This window comes from Thunnus maccoyii, chromosome 12, assembly GCF_910596095.1.
Source record: "Thunnus maccoyii chromosome 12, fThuMac1.1, whole genome shotgun sequence".
Classification (NCBI taxonomy): domain Eukaryota; kingdom Metazoa; phylum Chordata; class Actinopteri; order Scombriformes; family Scombridae; genus Thunnus; species Thunnus maccoyii.
The window spans coordinates 14,823,960-14,851,930 of record NC_056544.1 but is presented as its reverse complement, the minus strand read 5'-3'; the positions used below and the strand labels follow the sequence as shown (position 1 = coordinate 14,851,930).

The window sequence follows — 27,971 nt, the reverse complement described above, 5'->3', positions numbered from 1 at the left end:
ATTCAGTACAAGTCCAGGTTTCTCAAAAAAAAAAAAAAAAAACATTGCAAGTCAAAAATCATGATTAAAAAAAAGGAAATAAATGATCAAAAGCTGATAACAATATTCACATAACAGCATTTGTAATCTCAAGCTATGCATATCTGGTATACAGTATGTAGATACAGTATAAGATTATAATGGCATAGACACTGCCCCTGAGAGAAATACCTGAGGACAGAGAAGCTGAGGATCTTTGGCCTCTGATGCTGATGAAGGATGAAAGGTGACTCAAAATGTTATGTTGTTTAATCAGCCTGCTGCACTGTGACACAGCACTGTGGGAACTAACTGTGGGTATGTGCGTGCATGTATTTGTGTTTCTGTATGCACGTGTGGGCATGTGCACCCCGCGCTTTCTTGTCTCTCTTAATGGCTCATCACACTCAAATCTGTGATGTGGAATGGGGCAGTGGAAAGATTCCTTTAGGAGACAAAACAAACAGATAATATGCAATTAAAAATTCTGTGTTCTGCTTTGGGCCAACGAGCAGATGCGGATGCCATGTCGGTGTTACTCAAAAGTGCTGACATTTATTAGAGGAGCTGTTATTGATCAGCTGCAGCCTCTTTAATGGTTTTGTTTTCCATGGTTGCAGTCTCATTTATCAGACTATGTTTAGCTCGGCCTTTTAGTCCGCCATATTGTTCACCTTGCTGTGCAGCCATTCATCTTCCCTTATTTCTTGTATATCTAGTATATGGATTGTCTCATCTTATCAGGACACAGCTTTCTAGCAGCTACCATTTGTTCCTTTCCTTCCATTAAAAGAAAGATGAAGGGGAGAAGCCAGGAGAGAGAAAGCAAGTGAGGAAGATGGAGGAAAAGATAACAGATCTGGAGAGCAGTGGCAGCACCGAGCAGCATATCCATCTCTCCCCTCCCTCCTCCGTTTCTCTCTCCTCCTCCACTTCCGTCTCTTCCCACTCTTTCCTCCCCTGCTCCTACATTCCCCCTCCTCTCTCTGCTGCCTCTCTCCCTCCCCTCACTGCTCTCTCCTCCCTCCTTCCCTCCCACCCTCACTCTCCTGCATGGAGCTGCAGTATATGAGAGGGTCTCCTGGGTCTAGCTTCACTGCAGTGTAGAGAAGGGCAGGGCGGCTGTTCAGTACGATGCGCTGAAGGATGGTGCACCAGGAAAAACGCGTTTATCAGGTGTGTGGATTTCATGTTTGTATGTGTTAGTGTGTAATCGTGAGGTGTAGCATGTGGGAGAATATTTTCAGGTGTACATGATAGGTATCCATCATGGGTGTGCTGCTGTAGATGAATCAGCCATACTGGACGAGTGGATATGTGATTGTAAGGGGTGTGGGTGTGTTCATAGATGGTCTTCACCTGCTTATCTCTGTTTATACATCTCTGCAGTAAAATTTGAAGTAATTCCATGTCTAAATATAGATGATGATATAGTGTGCTGTCTTGAGTTTCTTATAGATACAAATGAAGTAATTCTCTATTATTTATTGCGACCACAAGGTGCTTTTGCTACACTATATACTTATTATAAAATGGGTAAATAGTTTGTATGTGAATGTGTGTGTGCATGTGTGTGTGTGCTTAGAAAGTCTGCTAGTAAAGAATACATCCGGCTGTCTGAAGTAGATGAGCAGGCAGTAGGCAGAGCGTTGGTTGGGAGAGTGAAGGCAATGAACTGTGATTTATGCTCTTACATCACAGCCTCATCTAATGATGCGTCATAAAAAGAGAGGGTGTAAGTGTGTGTGTGTCAGGCTGGTTCTAAATTTGTGTTTCAAGAGAGAATGCTGACACATAAGAGAAACAGACATCATTTTGAAGGTGTTATTCAACGGTTGTTTGTGAGTAGAGTGCTTTTGTGTAGACAGCCTTAGGATATGAGGGCACTTGGCACAATCCCATGATGTAAAAATACTTTCCCCGTGGTACCAGAGTAGAAAATCATGTCGTGCTGAAGCATTTTGTTCAGTAGTTCTCTGCACTGAGATAGAAATTAAGACTCCAAAACCCAAGCAGGTCAAATGGCCTAAATATGGAAATATCATAAATTGAGGGCACTTACAGGGCAGAAGCTGATATGAAAGGAACATGATAAATAATTGAGGGAAGGAGATCAAATGAAGAAAAAGAGGAAGAGAAGAAGGAAAGGGGACACATTTATATCAGAAATTTAAGTAAGTGAAACAACATGCCTATTGCTCTAATAAAAAATAAACAGAAAGAACAAAATGTCAGCCAGGAGAGACAGGAAGCTGCCAAACACCAGTGCAGAATGATGTTGCATTTTAACTATTTTAGATATTAGCTGTTGGCTTGATGATGGTCTGTTAGTGGACAAGTAAGCAGAGAAAGACTGTTATTGATGACTTACAGCAGTTAAAATCCAGTGATTGCAAATGATTACCAGAGGCCTCAGGGCTTTGTTGGTGGCTGTAAGTGGCAAGAATGACTTGGTGGATTGAAACATAAATTAATAAATATTAAACAATAATACAATTATGTGTTTTCACACGTCTGGGGGGACCTGCTTAAAAATTTTATCTGCTGTATTTTGTCCCTCCATATTGAAATAAGGTGCTATCAGGGAACTGTTGAGGACATAAACTGCCAGATCATTTGCCCATTCATTTTCTGTGCCAGGCTTTTGCTACAGGAAGCTGTCTGTCCCAGGATAAACTGGGTAAAAGGCAATGTACATCCTAGATAGTTCACGCGTCCATCACAGGGCTTTTTATTCATTGTAATACCCTTATAATAGCAAGAGACTGGATATTCTGTTTTCTATCATTTTAAATTGACCATTGAAATATGATATTTTTGGGCTAACTGATTATATGTGGACAGATTAGGAGAATTACAGAACCAGTGATGTCTGTTCCTGTTTTTGAATCTTTTGGTCGAGGAGAAGGCCAAAGAACAGAGTTTTATAAATATGTTAGCTTTGATAGTGTAATTAATATAAAATGATAACGACAGTGTCATCTATGAGCCCCAAAGTAGCTCATCTTGCTGTGTGAAAGGCAGGAAATTGGATTGCATGCTCCATTCATTCCATCTGCTTACACCTACATAATCCATATTGTCCCTCCTCCTTTCATCCTCTTCTTTCAACCAGAAAAGGCTTTTTCATTTGGTGCCATACAAGTATATATAGCTTCAATTTAAATAGCCATCTACCCACTCAGTTTAATATTCCTCCTGCAAGTATGTCCCACTTGCTAATCAAGCAGAGGTGGCACTACAGCAGCAGCACTTTTATCATTTTTTCTTTATATTCATGTATTTTTCTCGGTTTCTGGCAGGCCCAGAGGAATGAGAGAGAGTCCATCAGGCAGAAACTTGCCCTTGGCAGTTTCTATGACGACGAGCCAGTCATCTACACCAGCTGCAGCAAGAACGGCCCGGCCTCCCGGTGGGTTTCAATCGAGAGTGTGTATGGATGTGTTAGGGTTTGATCAATGCTGTCCTTTGAAGGCTGGCACCAATATTTTTGTGTTTTAGCTTCTGATAGCTGACAGCTTTAGATCTTTTTTTGTCATATTTTATTTTTGGATGGATGGCAGGGTAACAGTGAGTTACGCCCTAGATTACATTAAATATTGATTTACAGAAAACATTATTAATCACATAATACATATTTAATTGTAGGTTTAATTGTAAAGGAAGCTCCTTCTAATACTGCCTACTAATGTATAAAACAGTCTAACCCATATATTAATGCATGTATGTTATAGCATGAGCTCTGTCTACATGGTACATACAAGTCATTATCAAAAGGTAGTTTAGCATGTGACAAGCAGGAGAGGGAGCTATTCAGCAGCTCACTTTATCTATGAACTAATTGCACACTAACACACAAATCAGAAAGATAAAACTGATTGGATTGGCTTGTTGGTTTGTAGGTATCAAGTGCAGTTGACAGTACATGACATCAGGTGCTTTCTGGAAGTCTTTCGAGTCATGTAGTAGAAAGTGCAGCATAGTGCAATAAAAGGGGTGAAATGAATAGGTCAATATATCATGTGTTTGTTAGACATGGCAACACTGAGAATGAAAATGAGTGAGTCATTTTACAGACAGACTGGCAAAATGAAAGTGAAAGGTTTCCGGAAAAGTCACAGTAGTGTTTACAGTCAGTCCAAGGGAACTGACTGAACAGAAACTGATTTACTATCAGCAGCAGAAAAAAGAAGCATGGAAAGAGTTGGCACAGAGGGCATGTGGCATGGTGGTTAACCTCTGTTACGTGATGAGTTGCTTAAACAGAAATTTAGAGATGTCACAGCTTTATGAGTCACATAATGTTTGAAGAAATTCTCACGCTGGGATATAATTAGTATTTGAAGGGTTTGATTCCAAAATTAAATATCACCAGCTGCTACACAAGGATTGATAGCAAAAAATATAAACAGATTTTTTTATATCTCTGAATATTTTTATTTCTTTTGTTCCGTATTTTGCCTTAAAAGTTGTATGCATTAGTCTTCAGTTGTTTTTTACTGCCCTATTTTTTGCACTAACCTATGCAAAAGATCAATATAAAAAAGTTTAACAAATAGATTTTTTAAAATAACATTTTGTATCTTCAGTTTTTATTCCAAAAATAATGCAATAACCAAATAAAGATAGGATGTAACACACAGTAGGTTTGACATATTAAATGCTCGAAATTTTGATTTCTGTTACTGAGGCTTTGGATGCTTACAAATACATGCACACACGCACAGTGGAAAAAGTTGCATTACATCACAAGATGGTTAACCGAAGCCACAACAATTACGACACAATTCTGCTTTCTTTTCATGACAGCTTTTAAACTCCAGTAACACTCTGGCACTTTGACTTTTTCACTGGAGGGGGCGTTCAAATCAAGCAATGGGGCTGCCCCCCAAGCTACGTTTTACCATTTGAGGAAGTGTACTCCTGAAAGAAGAAGTGATACTTGACATGAGTTTGTGTCAGGGATCGGTGGAGTTGGAGTTATGTGACCTCCAGTGGAGGTAAAGGTGCACCCTTTGGGGATTAGTTTGGGGAAATTCCCCCACCACCACCACCCTGTCCAGTTTGTGAGACTTTGGATAAGTTATTGTTCTCATCCTAGTGTGTGGGGGGAGATAGCTTTGGGTTGTTAGGTTCTTTTAGTGACAGTATCATGATCTGGAATTCAGTGGTGTGTTTCAAGCTCTCGTAAAGGCTGAGGTTGAGGTTTCTGTGTAACTGCTCGGGAGAGTCTTATGCTACGTTGTGTTCATTAAAGCCTTCTATAGCTTTTGTTCCTACACTTGATAAGTCACAGCTTATGATGTAACTGACGTCGATACACAATGTGCCCAAAAGTATATGGACACCTAGATATTGCAACCATGCATATTTGCTTAACATCTCATTCTAAAACCATCACTCTTAATGTGTTGATATATCAACCTCCACTCTTCTGGGAAGGTTTTCCACAAGATTTTGCTGCAGGAATTTGCTGCTATTCAGCCAAAAGAGTAGGGCTGCAAATAACAATAACTTTCATTTATTGATCTGATTATTCTCTTGATTAATCAATTAATCGTTTGGTTTATAAAATGTAAGAGAATAGTGAAAAGTTCCCATTTTTATTAAGCACAGTTCAAGGTGACATCTTCAAATATCTTGTTCTGTCCAACCAACAGTCCAAAACCAAAAGATACTCGGTTTACTATCATGTAGGACAACGAAAAGCATCAACTCACATTTGAGAAGCTGGAACCATAAAATTTTGGCAATTTTTCTTAAAAAATGAGAAAAACAATTATTTGATTATCGAAATAGAGCTACAATGATTAATCAATAAACTAATCATTGCAGCTCTACACAAGATCATTAGTGAGGTGGGGGGGGGGTATGCTGTAGCGTTAAGATTTCATTTAAATGGAACAAAGGGGCTTAGCCTAAACCATGAAAAGAAGATCCAAACCCAAAGGACACAAAGTAAAAGATGGGGTGTTAATTAAAAGCAAACATTTTATGCAGTAATTTTATGTCGATAAGATGCTTTGACATTGGTCTTTATTATTTCCATGGGATTTTGCTGAGCAGCTGAAAAAATTGGTAATTTGTGGTCATGTCTGTCTGTCACTGAGACACTCACTGAGTGATAAAGTTACACCATTGGTTGGCCAAAGCTTGGGACAGCCAAGTATCCCAGAATCCATTTTATACCAAATGTCGTGACCATGATTGTGAGCCAGGCCAAAGGCGGTTGTAAATTTCACTGTAGGACTGGCCATCATGAGCATGGAAGAAATCCAGTTGCGCCGGTCACTATGTGGGCCGCTTATACAAAAACAAGAGCCTCTTATGTCTTTTCCTCCCTTGATGTCACCAAACATAAAATCTCTTGTTTAGACAGGCTTTTTAACTTTATTTGGAAAAATAAGCCACACAATGTAAAAAGGGACGTTATGTCTATGTCTCTATGCTCTATAGAGCATAGTACTGTATTTAATGCACTGTCAACTGGCATTATATGCTTATCACATTACTAGGTTTTGACCTAGTCTTGTTTAAAGATTTTTAACACACATGAACTTCTTTTTAAATTAAAACTACAACAACAAGCACTCAGTTCAATCAGTATTGTGATATAAAGCTATCCAGCTAATTCCCCATGGAATCTAACACACAGTGTACAACACAGTGTAGATGCCCACAAAACTTCTTGAAGATACTTTTGCTTCTTTGTGGAAATTCGGTCAACATCACAAACAAAATGTATTTTTTAAGGATTCACTTTTTGTTTCTGTTTGTTGTGTAATTGTAAATACACACTTAACGTCATATTAGTGATTGTGTAAAATGTCTTTTAGGGTCTCCTTGTCGGGGATCAATATCAAGACCTAAATCCTTACCAAGTTTCAACATCCTACGTGCTGTGATTTCCTTTATGTCTTGTGTGTGTGTGTGTGTGTGTGTGTGTGTGTGTGTGTGTGTGTGTGTGTGTGTGTGTGTGTGTGTGTGTGTGTGTGTGTGTGTGTGTGTGTGTGTGTGTGTAAACAAAATAAGACAACAATCAGTATGTTCCCTATTCTCTCTATTGGTTTAATTTCAACTAGAAGACTTATTGAGTGTCTCTGACTGAAGATCGACATTTCCTCTCTCACTCTTTGTGTTCTTTCTCTTAGGCTGCAGAGTGGGGTGAACCTGCAGGTGTGTTTTGTTAATGACAGCAGCAGTGACAAAGACAGTGATGCTGAGGACAGCAGGACAGAGACCAGTCTGGACACGCCGCTGTCACCTGTGGTACGCACAACTTAGGGTCACTGTGTATTGTTATGTATGTGTTTAATGTGTGTTTCTGTCTGGTCCCACTAATAATGATAATAATACATTTAATTTGTATTGCACTTTTCATGTATAGAGAAACTTAAAGTGCCATAGTATTAATACAATAGAACATACCATAAAGAAGATAGTAACAAGAGTTAAGCCTTTCTGAATAGAAAGGTTTTTAGGCCTATTTTAAAAGAGTCTGGGGTCTGTGCGTCCCTCAGATGGTTAGGAAGGCTGTTCCACAAGCATGGTGCAGCAGAGCAGAAGGCTCCATCCTCCATGGTGTGGAGCTTAGTACTGGGAGCCCAGAGGAGCAAACTGCTGGCAGATCTGAGAGTGCAGGTGGAGGTTTGTGGTATGATTGGTTCCTGTAGGAAGGGATACATGTCTGTTGATGGATTTGTATGTGAGTAGCAGGACTTTGTAGTCAACCCTGAAGGAGACAGGGAACCAATGCAATGAAAACAGAATTGGTGTTATATGTTTGTGTTTACACACTCTCATCAGGATCCTAGCAGCGCTGTTCTGAATGTACTGGAGCTTCTAGATGCTCCTGCCAGGGGTCCCTGTGAAGAGCACATTGCAGTAGTCCAGTCTTGAGGAAATAAAGGCATGGACAAGTTTCACTGCATCTGACAGGGTTAGAGAGGGGCAGAGTTTAGAGGTGGTTTTGAGATGGTAGAAAGAGGTTTTGCATAGATGTCTTATATGGTCATCAAAAGTAAGCTGAGGGTCAAACTAAACACTCAGATTATTGACTGAGGAGGAAAGGGGGATGTCCTGCCTGTCAAAGGTGTGATTAGGTATGGGGGATGACTGAATCCAGTGTGGACTGCCAATAGGGAAAGTTTCAGTTGTGCTGCTGTTTAACTGGAGGATATTTGTGCTCATCCAGGTATTTATCTCCTTAAGACAGGTTGTCAGGTGAGACATGGCTGCAGAAGGCTTGGGGCAGTTTTGATGTACAGCTGGGTATCATCAGCATATCAATGAAAAGACATCCCATGTCTGCTGATGACACGTCCAAGGGGGAGCATTTAGAGGGTAAACAGGATGGGGCCAAGAACCTATCCTTGCGGAGCACCACAGGTGACAGGGTGTGATCTGGACCTGCATCCTCCCAGTGAGACATACTCAGTCCTACCAGAAAGGTAGAACTGAAACCACTTAAGTGCAGATTCTGACAGTCCAATGGTGGTGTGGAGGCCCTCTAAGAGGATAGTGTGATCCACAGTGTCAAATGCAATACTCAGGTCAAGGAGAATCAGGAGAGAAGGGGACCCTACATCAGCTGCCATCAGCAGGTCATTTATACACCTGAAAACCTGACTGAAATATTTCAAATAGGTTGTTGTGTTTAAGGTGGTCCTGAAGCCCAGAGGCAACCACCTTCTCCAGCACCTTGGACAGGAAAGGGAGGTTGGAGAGGTCTGTAGCTGGCAAGAACTTCTGGGTCCAGGGTGGGCTTCATAAGGAGGGGGCAAATGACTGTAACCTTGAGGGCAGATGGAACACTACCGGTTTGAAGGGAGAGGTTGACATTCAGGGGGCTGAGAATGGGCATGTAGGATTTGAGCAGAGCTGTGGGAATGGGGTACAGGGTTTCATTTTCCTGAGGATTTCCTCAATGTTGCTCTGACTGACGCCAGTAAAATGGATTACAGATGATGAGCTCCCAGACAGAGGGTCGATGACATGAGGAGGCAGAGAGGAAGAGCTGGACATCAGAGAGCGGATGTTTGTTGGTCTTGGCTCTGAAAAAGTCAATGAAGCTGTTACATCACTCTTCTGTGGCCTCAATTGGGAAAGATGATTGTGGCTTCAGGAGATGACTTATTGTGGAAAACAGATACTTAGGGTTGCCAGGATTGTTACAATTATGTTGGAGTAAAACTGTGACTGAGCATCTTTAAGGGGTTTTGAGTTAGTTCTTTGATGTTCACGAAAGGCCGGTTTACGGACAGCGAGCCCCGATTGTCTGAAGCATTGTTCACCTGTCCACCTGTTTTTATTTTCTGTAGGTCATGAGTGAATCAGGGAGCAGAGCGTAAAAGGTTGACCTCATGTGTATTGACAAGGGCATAAAGATCAAAGACACTGCTCAGAGATGTATTGTAGAGTGCCACTAGTTCATCCACTGATGCAGAAGCTGGGTAGGTGATGTGCTGGAGGTCCATAGTCATGATGGTTGGGTCAATACTTTTCCAGTTCTGAAAAAGCATTTGACACTTAGGTTTAGTAGGTGGTGACAGGAATGTCAAATCCATTGAGACAACCTTATGGTCGGACACATCCAGATAATAGACCTGTAGGTTATTAATGGGGGTGGAGTCATTACACTTTGTAATTACCATATGTGAGAACCACATTGGCTGTTACATCCTGAAATCACTTCTATACCACTTTCTCTCCAGAGCAAGCAAAGCTCATCTTTATCAGATCGAGACACGGCAGAGGAGGACTCAGACCCGTTAGATGACTGCGGCGGGTTCTGGCGGGTGCAGCGGAGGCTCCAAGAGGAGGCCCGTGTGGCATTGGCTCTGGCAAGACCCATGGCCCGCATGCAGGTGGAGGTGGAGAGACAAATCCAACTGCACAGACGTTCACCTGTGGCTGACTTGGTTAGTCAGAGAGATCTTTTTACTTCCTCTTCCATGAAAAAGGCATTTTAGGAAATGATCCAGGAAAATGAAATAGTAATACAATATGGGGAAAAACAAATTGAAAATAGAATTACTGACCGTAAGTTGCTTTTACAGTAGCATAACACAATAACGATTACACAATCGATAACCAAAAGAACCCCCCTGATACTAGTATACAAAAGAGCAGAAAATAAGATAGATGGACAAGTCTGAGCCATGTTGCACAATTTGACATGCAATAACTGACTGTGTCTATGTTTTTGGGTGTGTGTGTGTGTGTGTGTGTATGTACATAGCTTCCCCATCTGCCCCACATCAGCGAGGGATTGATGAAGAGAAATCTGAGGAGAGGGGACATGAGGGACATGAGTCTTGGCCAGCTGCAAGTCATCACAAATGATTTACACTCACAGATTCAGAGTGAGTAGAAGAGACACGCACACATATGTTTCATCATGGGTGCAAGGCCAGAATGAGACACAAGAACATGCCTCCTGCAACTGAAAACACAGGAAATTAAGTTTTCAGTTAACAATGACAAAATCAAATGAAGATCAAAATGTCTAAAAGGCTTAGTTTATTCTAGTAATCAACTAGCATTTTTAAACCATTTTTACAAATCATGCTCTTAAAATTCCTTCCTTTACCCCATAGTGACACCCTCAACAATGCATTGTACATCTAATCTCATGCAGGTCTAAATGAGGAGCTGGTGCAGTTGCTGCTGATGAGGGATGAACTGCATGTGGAGCAAGACGCCATGCTGGTGGACATAGAGGACCTCACCAGGTGAACGTCCCTGCCTTTCTATCTACCAACCTCTATATCTATATTGCAAAGATGCTTGCTATGTCTCATCTTCATATATTTATACATGTACTGTATGTGTGCTCAGAATGTAATAATGTCTTTTTGTTACAACAGGCACGCTCACAGCCATCAGCGGCACCAGGCAGAGAAAGCCATCTCTAAATAAACTCCCTATCTTCACATGTGTCCGTCTGCACGCCATCCAACACACCTCTCCATGGACTGTCACTAATATTACTAATGAAATTCCATCTGTGCTGACTGTCTCTGGAGAGCTGAATAGGCCATATAGTATTAACACACACACTCATAATGTATTGCACCATTGAATGTTGTCCGAGGACCCGTTAAAAGAACATCTAAAAGAAGTTGAGTGATCACCGCTTTCAATATGGACACAGTAGAGTTTGTGCAGGCTTTTCACTTCCACTCAGCATGATTAATAATGCCATATTTCATAGAATTAGGGGAATCCTCTTGACTTAATTCCATCCCTAGCCCTGATTTACCTGCTCATGATTTTGCACGGTACACTTGTGTATGTTCATGCTGGACTGGAGGGAGCACCTCATTTGTCTCAAAAAGGGTAATGACTTCTGCAAATGGGCCACATCTCACTGAAACCCATGATCTATTAATTATTTGTGTCTATACTAACCAAGATGGAGTGATCAGACTCTCCTGTCCAGCCATGTCTTTATTCATTCTTTCACTAAGGGCACTGTGTCATTGCTGTTTAACACTGAAATTAACTCTCAAACTATCTAAGCTGTTGCAATAGAAAATCATAAACACTACCTGTATCTGTGCACATTTGCAGCTTAGCTTCACAGTGGTGTTTAAATGCTGCAGCAGCTTCACTACAGTCTCTACGGTCAGGATCATTAAGACACAAAATTGGATGTAAGTCACTAGCTGCTATTTAAAGATGCATTCAGAGCTATAATGAACATCATTTTTAACTTTATGTAGACAAATTTGTATTTGTCAAATGCATCTGTACAATAGATGAAGAAGATATAGGTTATAAAATTATTTTGGGTTAATACGTAGGGAAAAAGCAAAAGTAGAGGCATGTTGAGCAGCCTCTAAATAAAAATATGCAATGTGATTTTTGTTATGCTCAGTTTACTAATGCTACAAAAGGGTGAACATAAAAAAATGTAAAACAAAAATATTAACAAATCACAACCTATACATATATCTATTTTATCTGTTAAAAAGATTTATGGGCATATTTTATGTAAACGTTAAAGGTGCAGTGTGTAGAATTTAGTGGCATCTAGCAGAATGGACTTGGCAGAAATGGAATATTATATTCATAAGTATATTTTAATCAGTGTATAATAACCTGAAAATAAGAATTGTTGTGTTTTTGTTACTTTATATCTACATAGGGAGTGGGTCCTGTTTCATGGAGCCTGCCATGTTGCACCGCCATGTTTCTACAGTCACCCAGAATGGACAAACCAAACACTGGCTCAAGAGAGGGCCTCTTGTGTTTTTCATGAGTTTCATGGCCACTGTAGGTTCTCCTACATGCTTGGAAGGGGAGGGGGAGGGGGTATTCAGTTGGTTGCAATCTGCAACCTCACTGCTACATGCCACTAAATCCTTCACACTGGTCCTTTAAAAGAGATTTTATTAAAAGGATGAAGACCATGCCTTGTTGTCTGGCTGTCTTTAACAGTGTTTTCACCCTCAGCTTTTTAAGAATGTCATTTAACATAAAGTTAACTTTCTTTTTTTATTGTATGCTTCGTTAATAAATGTACTGTATATTGATTGTAAAAAAAAAAAGAGAGAGAGAGAAATAATAAATGTTTCAAGTGTGTGATCTATGTCTTTATTTGGCTGGTTTTCATGAGATTTATTTTGCATTCGGCGCCCCAGCTAAAGACGCAGGGGTTAATGATATGTACTGTGAAACCAAATGCTTAAAAAGCCAACAGAGAAATTGTTTCATTCAGCGCTACATGCTAAGGTGAGTCTCCTCTCATTCACATATTCAGTCTCACTATTGCACAAAAGGTCACGGTTAGGTTTCTCGCCATTCACACTTCTGTTGACACGTCTGAAAAGTGGGACTGAGTTTTGGGACGGCTTACCACATGCAAGAGGGGAACAACTCACCACAGTGTTGGGACAAAAAAAAGCACTCATGTTACAGTCATCAGTTGATCTAAATTAACTGACACAAAGTTATTGTTATTATTATTATTATTATTATTATTATTTAAAAGTAACAAAAAATACTAATTATTCTGATTAAAAAATACATTTTACACATAATGTAACTTCAGCACACATGAACTACAGGAATCAGTAAATAATTTCCTCCTCAGATGGCTGCTCAGAAGTCAGTCAAGTAAAAATAAATAGATCAGGGTATACGTTTTCATTAGAAGCCAAATTCTTGTACATACATGAAAAAAACATTCCAAATAACACTCTGATTTGAGTTATTAAAGGATAGGTTCACAACAACAACCAAATAGTCAGGTGCCCAAATTAACATTGACACGTTTTTCTAGCCATAATCATTCCTCTGTTCATACTTGTCATTACGAGATCCCTTCACAATACACTTACAATGTAAGTGACAGGGGACAAAATCCACAGTCTTCCTTCTGTGCAAAAATGTATTTCAAAGTTTAGGAAATCACTGTTTGTCCAGACACAAAGAGGGGATTTTTTACTAAAAAGATTGTAAACTTTATGTGGGACTTTATTTGACTAACTCAGACAGCTGAAGGCTCATATTAACTTCAGATAAACTTTTAAATACATTTTTGCTCAAAACAAGGACTGTAGATCATCACTTACATTGTAAGCACATTTGGAGGGGATCTTCTAATGGCCAGTATGAACAGGAGGAATGATTACAGTGAGCAAAACCTGTTTTAATGTTCATTTGGGCTACTGAATATTGTTTTAAGACAGACTTGAAAAACTGTGAACCTATCCTATAAATACATAAATAAATAATAAATTAATTATAAAGTCCTTCTACATGTGTTTGTCAATCTTTTTTTTCCCTTTGTCTTACACATAAATAAAATGAAATGTGTTAATATTGATATACTGGACATGGCTGTAATTCGACAGATGTTTGACATGACTGTGCAGGATTACAATAGAATATTACATCATGCTTTCATTCTCCCCTCTTTGGAAATGTCAACAATAAACTGTGAATTAGTGTGAATCTCTGAATCTCTCTAACCTCAAAATCAAAGTAAATGCCATTTCATCATCAGTGTTGTTGTGAATTCCAGTTTCACTATTCAGCAGTACTGTAGGGGAAAAAGAGGAAATTACACAACCTTGACTGTGCTCTTTCAATGCACAGTCAGGTGTCAGCATCACTGTATCGTAAGGGAAATCCCTGCGTCAGCCTGGGTATAAAATACTTAAGGATGTCTGAGTTCAGTCAGTTACAACAAAGAATCGGAATCAACAGTCTTATTCAAGATGCCACTCATCAAGCTCTGTGAGTGTGATATCCACTGACTGAACAATGTTGTGTCTTTGAAAGAAAATAGTTGAGACTTTAGATTTACATGTGGGACTCTATTTTCTCTTTTTCTTGCCAGACTTTACTCCTGCACTGCTGCTTCTAGTGCTCAGCTGTCCTGTGTGGCAGGTCAGCCAGTCTCTGCCAGTGAAAGGACCGATGACGGACTCCTGTGTTATCTACGCAAGAACACTTCTAGAGAACATCACCGATACACTCATGCAGGTATGCCCGCAAACTACACTGCAGGTCTACATGTCATCTTTAATCTGTCTTTAATTTACAGTGATGTTTAAAATTTCTCTTTCCTCGTCACAGAACAACCTGTTCACTGGAATCGACTGCACAAAGCAGAGTGTGGAGCTGCACATGGAGACTAACACGCCATTTGTGTGTGCACCAAAGGTACAGTAGGAAGCTTTTTTTCATACAGATGTACTTTAGTTGTGAGATAGGGAAAAATCAGTCCTATATTCTAACCCTAACCCCCTTTTTATGCCAAGATACATTATTTTTTTTAAAATTATTTTGTAACTGTGCCTCTAAAATGTAACTGTGTTTGTCACACAGGAACCAACATGCTCTGGAATGGCTAAATCTGAATTTGATCAGGTATGTTAAGCTTTGTCTCTCTGACAAAACTACCACTTTTTTAATTTTTCTTTTTCTTCTTCTACCTCTCTTTTAAGAGATTATGAAAGTGTACATATTAAATATAAGTAGGAAGAAATAACCTTTAACACATATTCATCAACTGTATTTTGCTGCCTGATAGTTTATATGTATATATGTGTTTATAATTGTCTTTGCTGTGTTTCAATCTAGGACTCATGTCTAAAAAGCATTGGGAAGGATCTGCAGTATTACTACAAATTTCTTGCTGCTCAGCCAGACCCTGACACTTTACTCAGCCGTACTGTTCTGTTCAGCCTCAAAGAACTCATGGAGGTAACTGATTTTACACAATACACATATAGCTTCAGTGGTGTTGCTACTATTTACAAATACAGAATGAAAATTAAAACTGGCTGTCTCACGAGGGACACTAGAGGCTACTGTTCTAAATATAACATATGTTAAATTACATATGTTAAATTTTAAAGAGAAATGTGAAGAGGTAAAGGGAGAGGTTTAAAGGAATAATTCTATAACTTATACATATTAACTGCATCTTGAGTACCACTGAATTAAGAAATGAATTAACAGTTAATCTTTTGCTCTTGACAGAACTGCTTCACATGGTCTCTTTCCGCAGACTTGGCCTCAAGGAAGGTAAGAGATATTTCAGTGCATGCCATGACCATGACTCATGATCCGTTTATGTGTTTGTTTTATTTTAGATTTCAAAATTGAAGATGGTACCAAAATAGGATTAACAAAAAGAAATATTATTGTAATGGTCAAGAAATCAAAACATTTACTCCAAACATATACTTCTTTTGGAAGAACAGTTATAGTCTGACTGTAATGTCCTTCACAATGCCTTAAACCTGTTTTTTGTTGGGTTTTTTTAAAGGCTTCAGACAAGCTGAGCACCTACGATGAAAGACTCAGCCTTTGCAAAGTTCTGAAGGGCTTCCAGGTCCGCACCATCACCATCAACAGAGTCATCGGATACATGAACTCTGGTGAACACACTAAATGAATCCTTGAGCTCTAACAGATCAGTAGTTTAGAAAGCTACATACAGAACCAGTCTACATATAAAATCCAGTGAACTATAGTAACAGTTCATGCTATCTAATTGTGACAGAAAACACTTTAGTCTAATTTATAACTTTTTACGGATACATTATTTTTGTGTTTGTGATTTATATTTAACATCAGTGATGTGCTAAAGTACCTTTTAGAAAGTGTATTTACAGACTATTTATTTATTAATAATATTTAAATTTGTTTTATTCTGGACTATTTATTTTCAGTTATTTATTCTCATGTCATTGGTTCTAAGAATCATCAAATAAATATTTTTCCTGCATAAATTATACTGATTTGTCATTCATTTATTCATTGTTGTTTACTTACACTACTTTATTGTTTTAACTCCAAAACATATTATATGAGACAATTTAAGTATTTTTCCCTTCTTGAAGAGAATCTACAGTGACATCACATAATCGTAGTTACAGCAAGTTCAGTCATTTCTTTCTTTCAAGAGACTGCCTGACAGCTATACTTGGTCATTTATTGCAACCACTAAACAATAATATGTATAGTCTGTTTTTTTAAACCATTAAATTTGCTTCAGTTGTGCTCATGAGTTTACATACCCTGGTAGAATTTGTGAAATATCGGCCATATTTTGGATGTGGCTGTTTCAAGATGAACAATAAGGAGGTACAGTTGTGCTCATAAGTCTACATACCCTGGCAGAATCTATAAGACATGTACCATTCATAGTGTCTATAGTTGTGACCATAAAGTTCAATTTTGGTCTCATCACTCCAAATAACTTTGTTCCAGAAGTTTTGAGGCTTGTGTAGTTGCTGTTTGGCATATTGTTAGCAGGCTGTTTTATGGCGTTGGCACAGTAACGGCTTTTTTCTGGCAACTTGACCGTGCAGCCCATTTTTGTTCAAGTACCTCCTTATTGTTCAGCTTGAAACCACACATACAACTTTCAGCTGAAGTTGCATGTGAGTTTTTCTTTGCAACCTGAACAATTTTTCTGGCAATTGTGGCTGAAATCTTTGTTGGTCTACCTGACTGTGGCTTGGTATCAACAGAACCCTTCATTTTCCACTTTTTTATCAGAGCTTGAATACTACTCATTGGCATTTTTGAATCTTTGGATATCTTTTTATATCCTTTTACTGGTTTATAAAGTTTAACTCCCTTTTCTCGTAGGTCCTTTGACAGTTCTTTTGCTTTCCTCATGGCTCAGTATCCAGTAAAGTCAGAGCAGCCCTGGATGAAATGTGCAGGGGTCTCTCAAGAGCTGAGAAACTCATTGACTATTTATACACAGACACTAATTACAATCAAACAAGTCACAGGTGTGGAAACTTACCCTTCATTGCCATTTAAACCTGTGTGTGTCAACTTGTGTGTATATTATCAGGTCAAACATTCAAGGGTATGTAAACTTTTGATCACGGCCATTTTGGTGATTTCAGTTATAATTATGATGTAAAAAGGGCAAATATAATTATGTAAAAATAAATGGCTTCACCTGACCACTATCATTAAATGAAACAAAAGTTTACAGCATAATCAGTCAGGCTGATATTTCACAAATTCTACCAGGGTATGTAAACTTATGAGCACAACTGTATGTGATTTCCTTGCCTTGATGGCATTTTGCAAACTGTCTTTACTATACACCTGACTGTACTGTATATTCCTGTAAGCAACTCAACACCACCTCAGCCCTCTGATAAATTTTAAGTACTATCAGAAGACAAAGTGGTATTTGATCTCACTTGATTTGGAAAGTCCACTGTCAATAACTAACTATCATGTGACCAAAAGTTTTTTGATATTCTCAAGGATGTGAAAGCCAGTCGACTAGTACCAGTGTCTGGATTATGTTTTGGATTTGACGTTGAGTCAGAGTTAGGATTGGGGCTATATTATATTGTCATGGTTGACGTCTATAGAGATACAGCAAATGGTCAGATGTCACCGTGTTGAACATCTAGAATGAGTTTACAAATAGCTAAAAATTAACAGTGGAATGTACAGATACATTTTTCAGTCATCTGAAGGTGCTGATGCTTTCATGATTATACTCACTGAGCTGAATGGATTAACTCGTTCACCTCAGTGCCGAATTGTTCGAATGATGTTCTGAAAGTGAAGGTAAGCCATATTGGTATTTATAAAACCTCACTGAAAGTGACATCTATCCATTGTTTCAATTTGCATCCCCTCTGTGTTCAATGGAACTGACACAACTGAGATTTGTGGCTGTTGGGGTTGAGAGAGACGTATGATGTACCCACCACAGAAATGGTTTACAGATTTACAGACCATCAGAATACACCTACAGAGTAGAAACAACATGTACATTACAGAATCATTCTTTCACACAGGAAACCAAGAGTATATATATATGAATCAACTTTTACATAAAACAAAAATAATCAAGAATCAATCTTTTGAACTCATAATTCAGTTAAGATCAAAACATACAATCAGTAAGTTAGATAAAACCCCTCTTGTGTACCCCCTTAGCACTCATCATGTGACCCATGAGTTCTGTCTTCCGGCCACCAGGGGCAGCTATTGAGGCAAATCCTCAAAGAAGATCCCCTGAAACACCAAGGCATTAAATGAGGTCATGACAGAGGTCATCGGTCACATGAACCTACAAACAGAGGCCAAGACACTTCCTGCCTCCCGCTAGATGAAACCCTGGCAATTTAAAGGGGGTTCACACAAACATGCTTGATTACATCAGAACAATAAAACAAATGATTAAACAATCTAGATTAACAACTTCAATCAAAAACAAAATCACAACAATCATCATCATCATAATCACTCACATTGTGAAGTCTTCAATCCATGTACTTTACCATGTCATGAGCAGGAAAGCCTCCCTGCTCTCCATTGCCTGGAACAAGAGACCCCTGTCTCTCCATTGTCCGGACCACCTTGATCTGCTTGGGTTAAAGACTAAGACTCAGACCTTCAGGGGTAGAATGGAAAGAGACAGCATCCAAGTTGCAGATAACTTTGATGTTCGCTATTTCAGTTCTCCTTGATCAAGTGCTTCAATAAATATTGTCAGCTTTAGGACATCAAAGGCTAATGTCCGCTTTTCTCCACTGAGGTGCTGACCATCGCTCAAAATATCCACAACAGGGACAAGTTGAAAAGAAATTGTATAAACTCTCCCATAACTTCCTGCTACAGCAGACCGACAGTGACACTGCTGTCCACAGATATTGCAAAAAATACTGGAAGATAAAATATTATAGAAAAATGTCAAAGGAAAATCTGTGATGCAGGTTAAATTTTCTTAAAACAAAACTATACAGCTATTGAACATATTTAAATTGCCTCACCATCTTTAATGTGGACTTACTGTCACCAAAGTTTGCAGCTGTATTATGCAGGGAAAATATAACAAAAATTTGGATCAAACACTTTATTTTAAGTTTCAGTTTTAAAGACCCTACATTTCTGCCACCTTCCACCATACACCTTCACAATATGTGTTCAACGGTTGACATAATGACTAGCATGGTTTTATTCTGTGACACATAATAAATAGAAATTAACAGCTGGGTGTAGTTATTTAAAAAACTGATTGGGAGATCCCTATTGCCTTTCCAACAAGAAATGCTGATAAAAGTCAAGTTCAAACTTTGGTTGTTGGGCCGCTGACCATTTGGGTCCCTTGGCCTGTGCAATAGTTTGTCCATGCCAACAAGGAGGAATAAAACCACAACAAAGTATCTTTCAAATTGCTTTCAGGCTAACTGAAATCCTTCCCGTCTAGTAAATACAGGATTGTAGTTTATTTATGAATGACAGAAAAACACTGGACAAGAGTGCTCTACAGTATTATACTTTTGTTATTCAGATTGTTGAAATTAAATATGTACACATGTCTTTGCCCTCTATCAAATTGCACTCTTCTGTGCCAGGAGGGCGGAGTACATTTTGTCACATTGGAACTTTAAATTCTGATATTTTGTATTTGAATTAGTCTAATGAATCATAACCAATAAGGTAGCCTTCAACGTCTGTATCGAGTGTCTTTTTTAATGTAATTAAACCAAAAGCTCCTATCACTATTGAAAAATGGATGCTAAAACTGAACTGTGAGGTTTCTTAGCATAGGAGAAGCCTAAAGGCAAACCTAAACTGAAAACAAGTTATAAACAAATTAACTCTATTCGGTTAAAATGATGTACTGTACACCCATCTCAATATTGAAGCTAACAGACCGAAATTATATCTGCAGTTGTAGTGCCACCTACTGGATAAATTAGTTTATAGCATATATAGCTTAGCCAAAGGACCAAGCTGCCAACATACAAATATGGGCTAAAAATAGTGTTTTAATGATATTAATGAATCTCATAGACTAAAAATGTACATTTACATGTACATTTAAAAAAATGCAATCTAAGTTGCTGTATACACTTTTGGTTACATACCCTCCTGATTAACACTCAGGCTTGTGGTCAAACAGGTGTGTGTCAGGGGGTCAAATCACGGAAGATTACCTACATCTGTGTCGATATTTTCAGCGGTTGTAGGGCCCCGCCACTCCTTCCAAAACCCGAGGCCAAGAATGGACCGCAACCTGCAACGAACCTCTGTCTGGTGGATCATTGTCCTTCTCACAGTTTCCACACTCATAGAGAGCAGTTTAGTTTACAGCCGAGGCCCCTCCAGCGCAGCAAACCCTCACCTACCGAGCAGGACTATTCAGCCTCAACGTCAACAGAGCGCAGAGTTCAGTACGCGGCCTCGACCTGTCCTGGTCAAGTGCCACCCTGATTCAATGGAGGTTGTGGTGCAGGCTGATATTTTTAATACAGGCCTTGTGTTGGACGGCAATCATCTGCGCCTTGGCTCAGATTCAGTGAGAGAAGGGAGCGCATGCATAGCAGTCCCATCAGGAGAGGCGGAATTCACCATCCATGCCCACCTGACGGACTGTGGAACCAAACTCTCTGTAAGCATTGTATTCTTTTTGTTATGGAACTTTCTCTTGAGGTGGTCTGAATTTATGATTAAGAGCTTGGTATATTACTATGTAGCATGGTACACGTTGAAAGACTCACTCTTCCCTTCTAGTCGACAAAAGAGAAGATTATCTATTCTACTGTGCTGGTCTACTCACCTGAACCTTCATCTGATGGTTTGCTTAGACTAGATGGAGCAACTATCCCACTTGAATGCCATTATGACAAGTAGGTTCCGTGCAATTTCGAGAGGATATACTATTTTAAGTGTGTATTGAATATTTGGATTTTGATCTTTGATTTCTTCATGCATTAGACCTTGAACATTTAAATAATGCTATTAGAGCTGCAACTAACGATTGTTTTCACTATTGATTAATCTGTTATTTTCTTCATTAATCAATTGGTTGTTTGGTCTATAAAATGTCAGAGAATCAGGGAAAATGTCATTCACCATTTCCCAAAACCCAAGATGCAACTTAAAATGTCCACAAACCAAACACATGCAGTTTTACTATCAAAGGACTAAAGAAACCCAGAAAATATTCACATTTAAGGAGATGGAATCAAAGAAAAAAAAATACTCAAAGCAATTTATTGATTATCAAAATAGTTGGCCCTTAATTTTCTGTTGATCAATAAATTGACTTATCATTGCAGCTGTAAATGCTATAAGGACTGATGGAGTAATGCTGCCACACTTTTACTGTTTTCAGGAGATATGCTGTTGATGGCATTTCTCTGCACCCCGCCTGGGTTCCTTTCATCACCACAGCCACAGTTGACGATCAGATAGACTTCAGTCTGCAACTCATGACGGGTATCAAGAGGATGACATTGATAGAGAATCCTGTTCTATTGTCATGTATCTTAAGAAAAGTGTTATGCTATATTTTTATGATCACTGATGATGCCTTTTGTGCACTAGAACATTCAAATTCTAAATTATTTCTTGCATGTTTTGATTTCTAATTTTTACTCTAATCTTTGCAGATGACTGGCAGTTTGAGAGAGGATCTTACACATACTTCCTGGGTGACCCAATTCATTTCAAAGTGTCTGTCATCATGGGTAACCACATGCCCTTACGAGTCTATGTTGACCATTGTGTTGCCACAGCAACACCTGATGCAAAGGCAACATTAAGATATGACTTTATTGAGCATTATGGGTGAGTTCCTCCAATTGATAATAGACATGATAAAACCAAATCACACCCAAACACACCATCCCAAATCTCTTAAAATCAGTGTAAATGATCATTCTTGTTTTGATTGCCATTTGTTTGAATTTCATATATCTGCATTCTCAGTATTTATCTTATTTTGCTGCTCTAACAGATGTCTCGCTGATGCTTACCTGACAAACTCCAGCTCTCACTTCCTACCGAGAGCTGCAGAGCACGCGCTTAGATTCCAGCTCGATGCATTCAGGTTCCACCAGGAGCCCAACAATCAGGTTAGTTATTTTTGCTGTCTTTGTTGAAGGTTTATTGTACAAACTGCTTGACAATGTAAAACTCCCTCCCATCTAATATTGTTATGAAACGACCTGAGAGAAGAGTTTCTGTATTGCACACTAAAATCTATCTCCCACAGGTCTACATCACCTGCTACTTGAAGGCTGTTCCAGTCGCATCACCTGTTAACTCCCAAAACAGGGCGTGCTCTTTTATTGAGAACAGGTATTCTCATATTGCTGCAATGTTATAATCAGTATTAGGCTTTACTATCAGAAAATCAGAGGTGAGTTCCCACAACTGTCTCCTTATCCAGATGGCTGTCAGTTGACGGTAATGACCAGGCATGTAGAAGCTGCGACATCTCTCATCGGGTTGAGGAGCCTCCATCCACAGAGCCTCCTACAGCAACCATCAGCACCAACGCCTGGCCCGACATGACCTCACAGGAGAGTTTTGTCCAGAACAGTCCCGAGCATCACCCGGCCAGTTATGTCCGTGTCCGCCCTGGAATGCACCAGAGTCAACAAGACAGACTTCACCAGTCCTCTGCTGGATTGATGAAGAGAGAAGCAGATGACAAAGCAGGTGAGTACAAGAGATGAGAACTTTTATTGGTTGTTTTTTTTTTAAAAAATGTTGTTTTAACTTTACAGGCACAGATTTACTGACAGGACTTTTTAATATAAATGAAATGGTTAAATCCAAGTCTTTTACACCATTATTTTTAAGCAATAAAAGTAAGACAGATTTATGTTCAGTTTATGATCAGTTGAGAAATGGAAAAGTAATCCAAAGTTGTATTATTTATATGGCTCAATCACCCATTCGACCTTTTCTCATGCAGCTGAAAGAGATCCTTTTAATGTTTTTAAATAAAATCCCATGTGGTTGTTTTTACAGATAGAACAGTCCAGCTGGGACCACTTATTGTCACATTATCAACAGATTCCACAACAGCACTTTCACCCAAGAAAAAGACCACCTGAGACTCAGGATTGCACTCTGGAGACTGCTGAGAATGGAAAAAAATAACTTCACTGCTGCCACTTTCAAAGTCAAAAGAAATATAATAGCATCCTGGAAACCCCACACACATGACACACAACCATTTTGGACAAAACTGACTTTCCTCTGAATACAGAGATTAATCTCATCATTCTAAATGTCATCTCACTTGACATACACGTTTTCTTGTCAGCTTTAACCCTCCAAGGGAAAGTACTTACCATTTTCCATTTACTTCAAATGTAATTTTTTTTTTTTTTTTTTTTTTTTACAGTTCTTGTACTTTCCACACAAATGACAAACCTGTTTTTTTTTGTTTTTTTTTCTCCCCATTAAATATTTTACAAGATGATCTCTGCCTTTTTTCTTGTTAGCAACTGCTGTTGTGGCCACACCTACCTCATACAAAAACACACAAGGATTGCCATTTTCTCCATTATTCGATAGATGATCTTTACGAAATCCAACTTCCTGTAAGTTCTTGATGCAAGAACTCAATATGGCTTTAGCAACCAATTTAATTAGCATTGGGTTTTAAGCACTCAAACTCATTAGGCCCAAAGCAACAGAAGTGGATGTTGAAAGAATGCATTTTGTGTTTGTATACTTTTTAACACAAACACACAATGCATCCCTTTTGACTGTGAGATTCATCTAACATAAAACCAGGCACATGCTATTAGGAAGCACTTCCCTCCATTACCACCCACAACCGACTCATCACTAGTCACTTTATTGATTAATCATTGTGAGGGGTACAGGATGTAATATAAAATGTATAATAATTGTATAATGTGTGTGCGGATGGAGAAATGTTGGCATGTATTGTAAAGCGCTTTGAGTGTTCGGTAGACTAGAAGAGCGAAATATAAACACAGTCTGCTTACCATTTGTATTTAAATAAGTGGATTAAAAATAATTTTATTTGTAAGTGGTGTGCTTAGGTGTGTTGTGGAAGTTTACCCAAGACGTTCAGAGTTGTAGCACTTAAAGCATGAGATCTACCAATCAGCCTTTTAAGGGAAGACCTGACGTGATCCCCTAAAGGTATACGAGGCACTGTTGATATTGCAAATGGAAAACCGCTTTGCTTTTTCCAACTGGAACATTTAGTTATTTGGGTTTAGTTGTGTCAGCACCTCGGACAGCGCCCCTTATTGTTTCGCTAAGTGGGCGTGTTTGAGGGTTGTCCATGGTCCTAAAACCTCAACAGTGGCTTCCTCAGGCCGCTTGTTTTGATGTCCCCTCCCACCTTCGCGATTAATCACTGGTCATTTCTCCGTGTTTCCGACAAGACTGGTCGATTTCCTGGGCGCCTGTTTACTTTCACATCAGATGAATGAGCCATTGTAGGCTATGAAAGACTGTGTTTGCAATGCTAGACGCATCAATATACCCGTTAAGTGCATAATAAATCAGGGGCACAGTAAAGTACACTTGGGCCTATTAGCATATTCATGTTGCGAGATTATATGTGCACATTCAGCTGTCTGAGTAGTGGCCCTAGAAGGACTTTGGATGATAGTTCATTTTTCTTGCTTTTTTTCTCATTTTCCCCAACATTTACTCTGGACATTATGGCACTGCCACAGCGTTTCAATCAGCGCATCCCGCAGTGTGTTATCTATGAGTGACTCCTCTCTCCTGCATCCTGTTTCCCATGCTTTACCATCGAGGTTCACTGGATCATTCCGTCCCGTGGAAAACAACAATGTTTTTATACAAAAGCCAAATGGTGGCAGTGTTCACTGTTTGCTGTTTTGTTCGCTCAGTGGTTTATTCCATCCAAAAATGTGGACAGGACTTCTGTCGAGATGACCAGATCTGCTGCGCACAGAGAAACGACACCACTGCCGTCACCTGTTGCAAGCAATTCGTGAACAATACTTACTACAACATCGCCATGGTCACCCGAAAACTTTCTGGGGTTCTTATTATGCTTCTTCTCTTCGGTGTGGGATACTTTGTCCACAGAGTGTTGTGTTCCAGATCCAGGCAGCTTACCCCGCCACACAACGGACAGCCAGCTGCTACAACATCACAAGAGCCGCTTATGGAGAGCTGCACACCGGACAGCCTGATGGATCCAGCCCCAACTGCTCAGCTGCCTACCTACGATGAATGCAAACGTCTGCCGACATATGAAGAGACAGTGCGGGATGGGTGCAGAGGACAGACCGAGTCCTCAATGGGACAAGCTACATGACAAGGACGTCAGTTGGGTAGAGTGGGGCATCACTATACGACCACGGAGTTCATATTTTACATTGTATTTTATATTGTTATAATGGACATTTAAGAAAAAGATCAAACGCCCAAGAAGTTCTCCCAGCAGCTTAAACTGCGTGTTTCATTGCAAGATATTTTTTGATTCACTGGTTAACTAACTTATTGCTTATTGCTCTATTTGTTCCAAAGATCAGCAAGTGTCCAAGTTTGGTATCGTGTTCTAATGTGGTAACTAATGGCTTAGCTAATATTATATAATACAATGTATAAATAATTTACTAATGCTTTATAGATCAGTAATAAACCAACAAGAACAACATTGGGGTTGCCAAGTCATAAAAAATCCATTTGGCTGGTGTATTATGCATGATATTTGCTTTATCTTTCTAGCTCTTTAATTCATTAACAATTATTAATGTCAATATTTACCAGACTGGGTACATGTGAAACTATATTGTAAAACACTAATGATTTATCAACAAATACCTGTAGACTCATTGGCTTGTTCGAATTTCTCCATTTATAGATGGATATATATATGGTTGGATGGATTTATATGTTATAAATGCACTACAAATTGAAAGGATAAACACCAGCCAAAGGTCACAACCGAGGATCAATCTCCATATTAGCAAAACATATACAGTATGCACGTGTTACTTATCTCGCTGATATTGATGCTGCATCAGTGAAATGTGAATCCAAGAGTTAAACGTAGCTGCATGAGACAATGCACTTATGTTTAATAGATGAAAGACAATATGCATACACCAATTAAATAGTTCTAAAGTTACTTCTAACTTACAGTAATACACTTCATGCTGTGTTGTGTTTCTTGGTAACCATTTAATAGTACCTATATTTTTTTCACTCACTCTGCATTAGCTTGCTAGATTGAGCAGTTTCAGTGGGGATGTATGAGCACAGAAGTCATTGTGCGTAAAAGGAATTAAAAGACTCAACCAACTTTTCATATGATTTAGATTTATAACAAACTTTTTTTTAAAAATAATTTGAAACATTCCCAACTAAAACTAATGTCTCATGCTGGCTTTGAAGTAGTGCACTGTTTCCTTGATGCTGTCTTTCATCGCCTCGGAGTCTGATGTGAGTTTCACCATTTGGACAACTTGTCTGAAGGCTTCTTGAACTCCAACGCCCGTCGATGCCGAACAAGGCTGAACAAACCAGTCCCGATCCGAGCAAGTTTTTTTCAGGTTAAACTGGTCCTTGATTTCAGTGCCAGTCAGTGCGTCGTTGACGTCCTGTTTGTTGGCGAGAAGAATGAGCGGACGGCCCCGCAGCTGATCGCTCCTCAGCGTGTTTTCCAGCTCCCGGCGCGCCTCCTCCAGACGCTGCCGGTCAGAACTGTCCACAACGAACACGATGGCCGCTGTGTCCTGGTGGAAACTATTCCAGTGTTGCCGCATTTTTCCCTGTCCACCGATATCCCACAAGGTTAAGGCGATGTTCTTCTTGTTCTTTCTCGCCTCCAGCATTTCCACGTTGAAACCGATTGTAGGAACTGTGCTGACACGCGCGTTGTGTTTCAGTTTGTACAGGAGCGTCGATTTCCCAGCGTTGTCCAGACCCAGAAGGAGAACTCGGGCCTCCGGTTGCTTAGATCCTCGCTGGCCCATGGCGGCGTGGAGAGATAAAGACAGTCAACTCAAGTGGGATGGTCATATATTCCACTTTAAAGGACTCTCTTGAGTCAGTGTTTGGTTAGTGCGTTGCCCGGAGTTTAACAGATAAGCCATTACCTCTATGCTGGCTGTAACTCACGGCTCACAGATAAGGCGCCACACCAGGGGCAAAGTTTGTAGCCTACCTTAGGAAAGCCTTGTTTGTTTATTCGCTGAATCAGTGGAGGCGATTGTAGCCACAAGACCAAATAAGTCAGAATTTATAAGGGTTTACAAGTTGTAGCTGTAAGGGCTTTATTAATGTTAACAAATCATTTACTAATACGTTAGAGTCAGTTATTAAACCATTAATAAGATTACATTTTGGGTTGCAAGGTTGTGAAATTCCCTTTGACTTTATCATTTCTATTATTTTTTTTAAAGTTATAAATGTTGATAATCTATTGATTTATGCTTAGTAAGTTGTGAATAAATTGATTTAGTGAGATCCTATGTATCCTCTTTTTATTGATTTTATTCTTTTTTTTAATTTGCATTTTTAAATGTTTTTTATTGTCTTATCTCTTTTACCATCTTATCCTTCTGTCTTTTCTCTACTGTGTCTATTGTCTTCTTGTTTTAAGTTTAATTTAACTTTACCCTCTGTTGTTACATTGCCTTCTGAGTATCCTACTTTTGTTTTGTCTGTCAAAG

The 27,971-nt window shown here is 39.2% G+C and overlaps 4 protein-coding genes across 4 annotated transcripts; 3 read left to right on the top strand and 1 right to left on the bottom strand.

Annotated features, from left to right (window-relative positions):
• Positions 1–1,050: 1,050 nt before the first annotated feature.
• LOC121908052 (schwannomin-interacting protein 1-like) lies at positions 1,051–12,062 on the top strand. Its single transcript, XM_042427740.1, has 7 exons — positions 1,051–1,194; positions 3,321–3,430; positions 7,170–7,287; positions 9,732–9,938; positions 10,259–10,382; positions 10,658–10,751; positions 10,887–12,062. The coding sequence occupies exons 1-7, from the start codon at positions 1,165–1,167 to the stop codon at positions 10,936–10,938; spliced, it is 735 nt and encodes a 244-aa protein (XP_042283674.1). The 5' UTR covers positions 1,051–1,164; the 3' UTR covers positions 10,939–12,062.
• A 1,723-nt stretch (positions 12,063–13,785) lies between these two features.
• LOC121908051 (interleukin-12 subunit alpha-like) lies at positions 13,786–16,134 on the top strand. The gene is made up of 6 exons (XM_042427739.1): positions 13,786–14,514; positions 14,608–14,694; positions 14,860–14,901; positions 15,115–15,237; positions 15,517–15,561; positions 15,806–16,134. The coding sequence occupies exons 1-6, from the start codon at positions 14,449–14,451 to the stop codon at positions 15,932–15,934; spliced, it is 492 nt and encodes a 163-aa protein (XP_042283673.1). The 5' UTR covers positions 13,786–14,448; the 3' UTR covers positions 15,935–16,134.
• Positions 16,135–20,471: 4,337 nt separating this feature from the next.
• On the top strand, positions 20,472–23,755 carry LOC121908694 (zona pellucida sperm-binding protein 3-like). Its single transcript, XM_042428918.1, has 8 exons — positions 20,472–20,926; positions 21,049–21,164; positions 21,653–21,756; positions 21,930–22,107; positions 22,277–22,394; positions 22,535–22,620; positions 22,712–22,983; positions 23,299–23,755. The coding sequence occupies exons 1-8, from the start codon at positions 20,540–20,542 to the stop codon at positions 23,382–23,384; spliced, it is 1,347 nt and encodes a 448-aa protein (XP_042284852.1). The 5' UTR covers positions 20,472–20,539; the 3' UTR covers positions 23,385–23,755.
• A 2,708-nt stretch (positions 23,756–26,463) lies between these two features.
• On the bottom strand, positions 26,464–27,618 carry LOC121908997 (ADP-ribosylation factor-like protein 14). The gene has a single exon (XM_042429343.1). The coding sequence runs from the start codon at positions 27,270–27,272 to the stop codon at positions 26,667–26,669; it is 606 nt and encodes a 201-aa protein (XP_042285277.1). The 5' UTR covers positions 27,273–27,618; the 3' UTR covers positions 26,464–26,666.
• Between the last annotated feature and the right edge of the window lie 353 nt (positions 27,619–27,971).

What these genes read in the sequence shown, in the direction of transcription:
- LOC121908051 (XM_042427739.1), top strand. Translation starts at nt 14,449, where the DNA reads ATGACGGACTCCTGTGTTATCTACGCAAGAACACTTCTAGAGAACATC. An exon ending in CTAAATCTGAATTTGATCAG is followed by an intron (nt 14,902 to 15,114) that starts GTATGTTAAGCT and finishes GTTTCAATCTAG; the next exon opens with GACTCATGTCTAAAAAGCAT. An exon ending in GCCTCAAAGAACTCATGGAG is followed by an intron (nt 15,238 to 15,516) that starts GTAACTGATTTT and finishes TGCTCTTGACAG; the next exon opens with AACTGCTTCACATGGTCTCT.
- LOC121908052 (XM_042427740.1), top strand. Translation starts at nt 1,165, where the DNA reads ATGGTGCACCAGGAAAAACGCGTTTATCAG. An exon ending in ACACGCCGCTGTCACCTGTG is followed by an intron (nt 7,288 to 9,731) that starts GTACGCACAACT and finishes CTTTCTCTCCAG; the next exon opens with AGCAAGCAAAGCTCATCTTT. An exon ending in TTTACACTCACAGATTCAGA is followed by an intron (nt 10,383 to 10,657) that starts GTGAGTAGAAGA and finishes AATCTCATGCAG; the next exon opens with GTCTAAATGAGGAGCTGGTG.
- LOC121908694 (XM_042428918.1), top strand. Translation starts at nt 20,540, where the DNA reads ATGGACCGCAACCTGCAACGAACCTCTGTCTGGTGGATCATTGTCCTT. An exon ending in ACTGTGGAACCAAACTCTCT is followed by an intron (nt 20,927 to 21,048) that starts GTAAGCATTGTA and finishes CTTCCCTTCTAG; the next exon opens with TCGACAAAAGAGAAGATTAT. An exon ending in CTTGAATGCCATTATGACAA is followed by an intron (nt 21,165 to 21,652) that starts GTAGGTTCCGTG and finishes TACTGTTTTCAG; the next exon opens with GAGATATGCTGTTGATGGCA.
- LOC121908997 (XM_042429343.1), bottom strand. Translation starts at nt 27,272, where the DNA reads ATGGGCCAGCGAGGATCTAAGCAACCGGAGGCCCGAGTTCTCCTTCTG.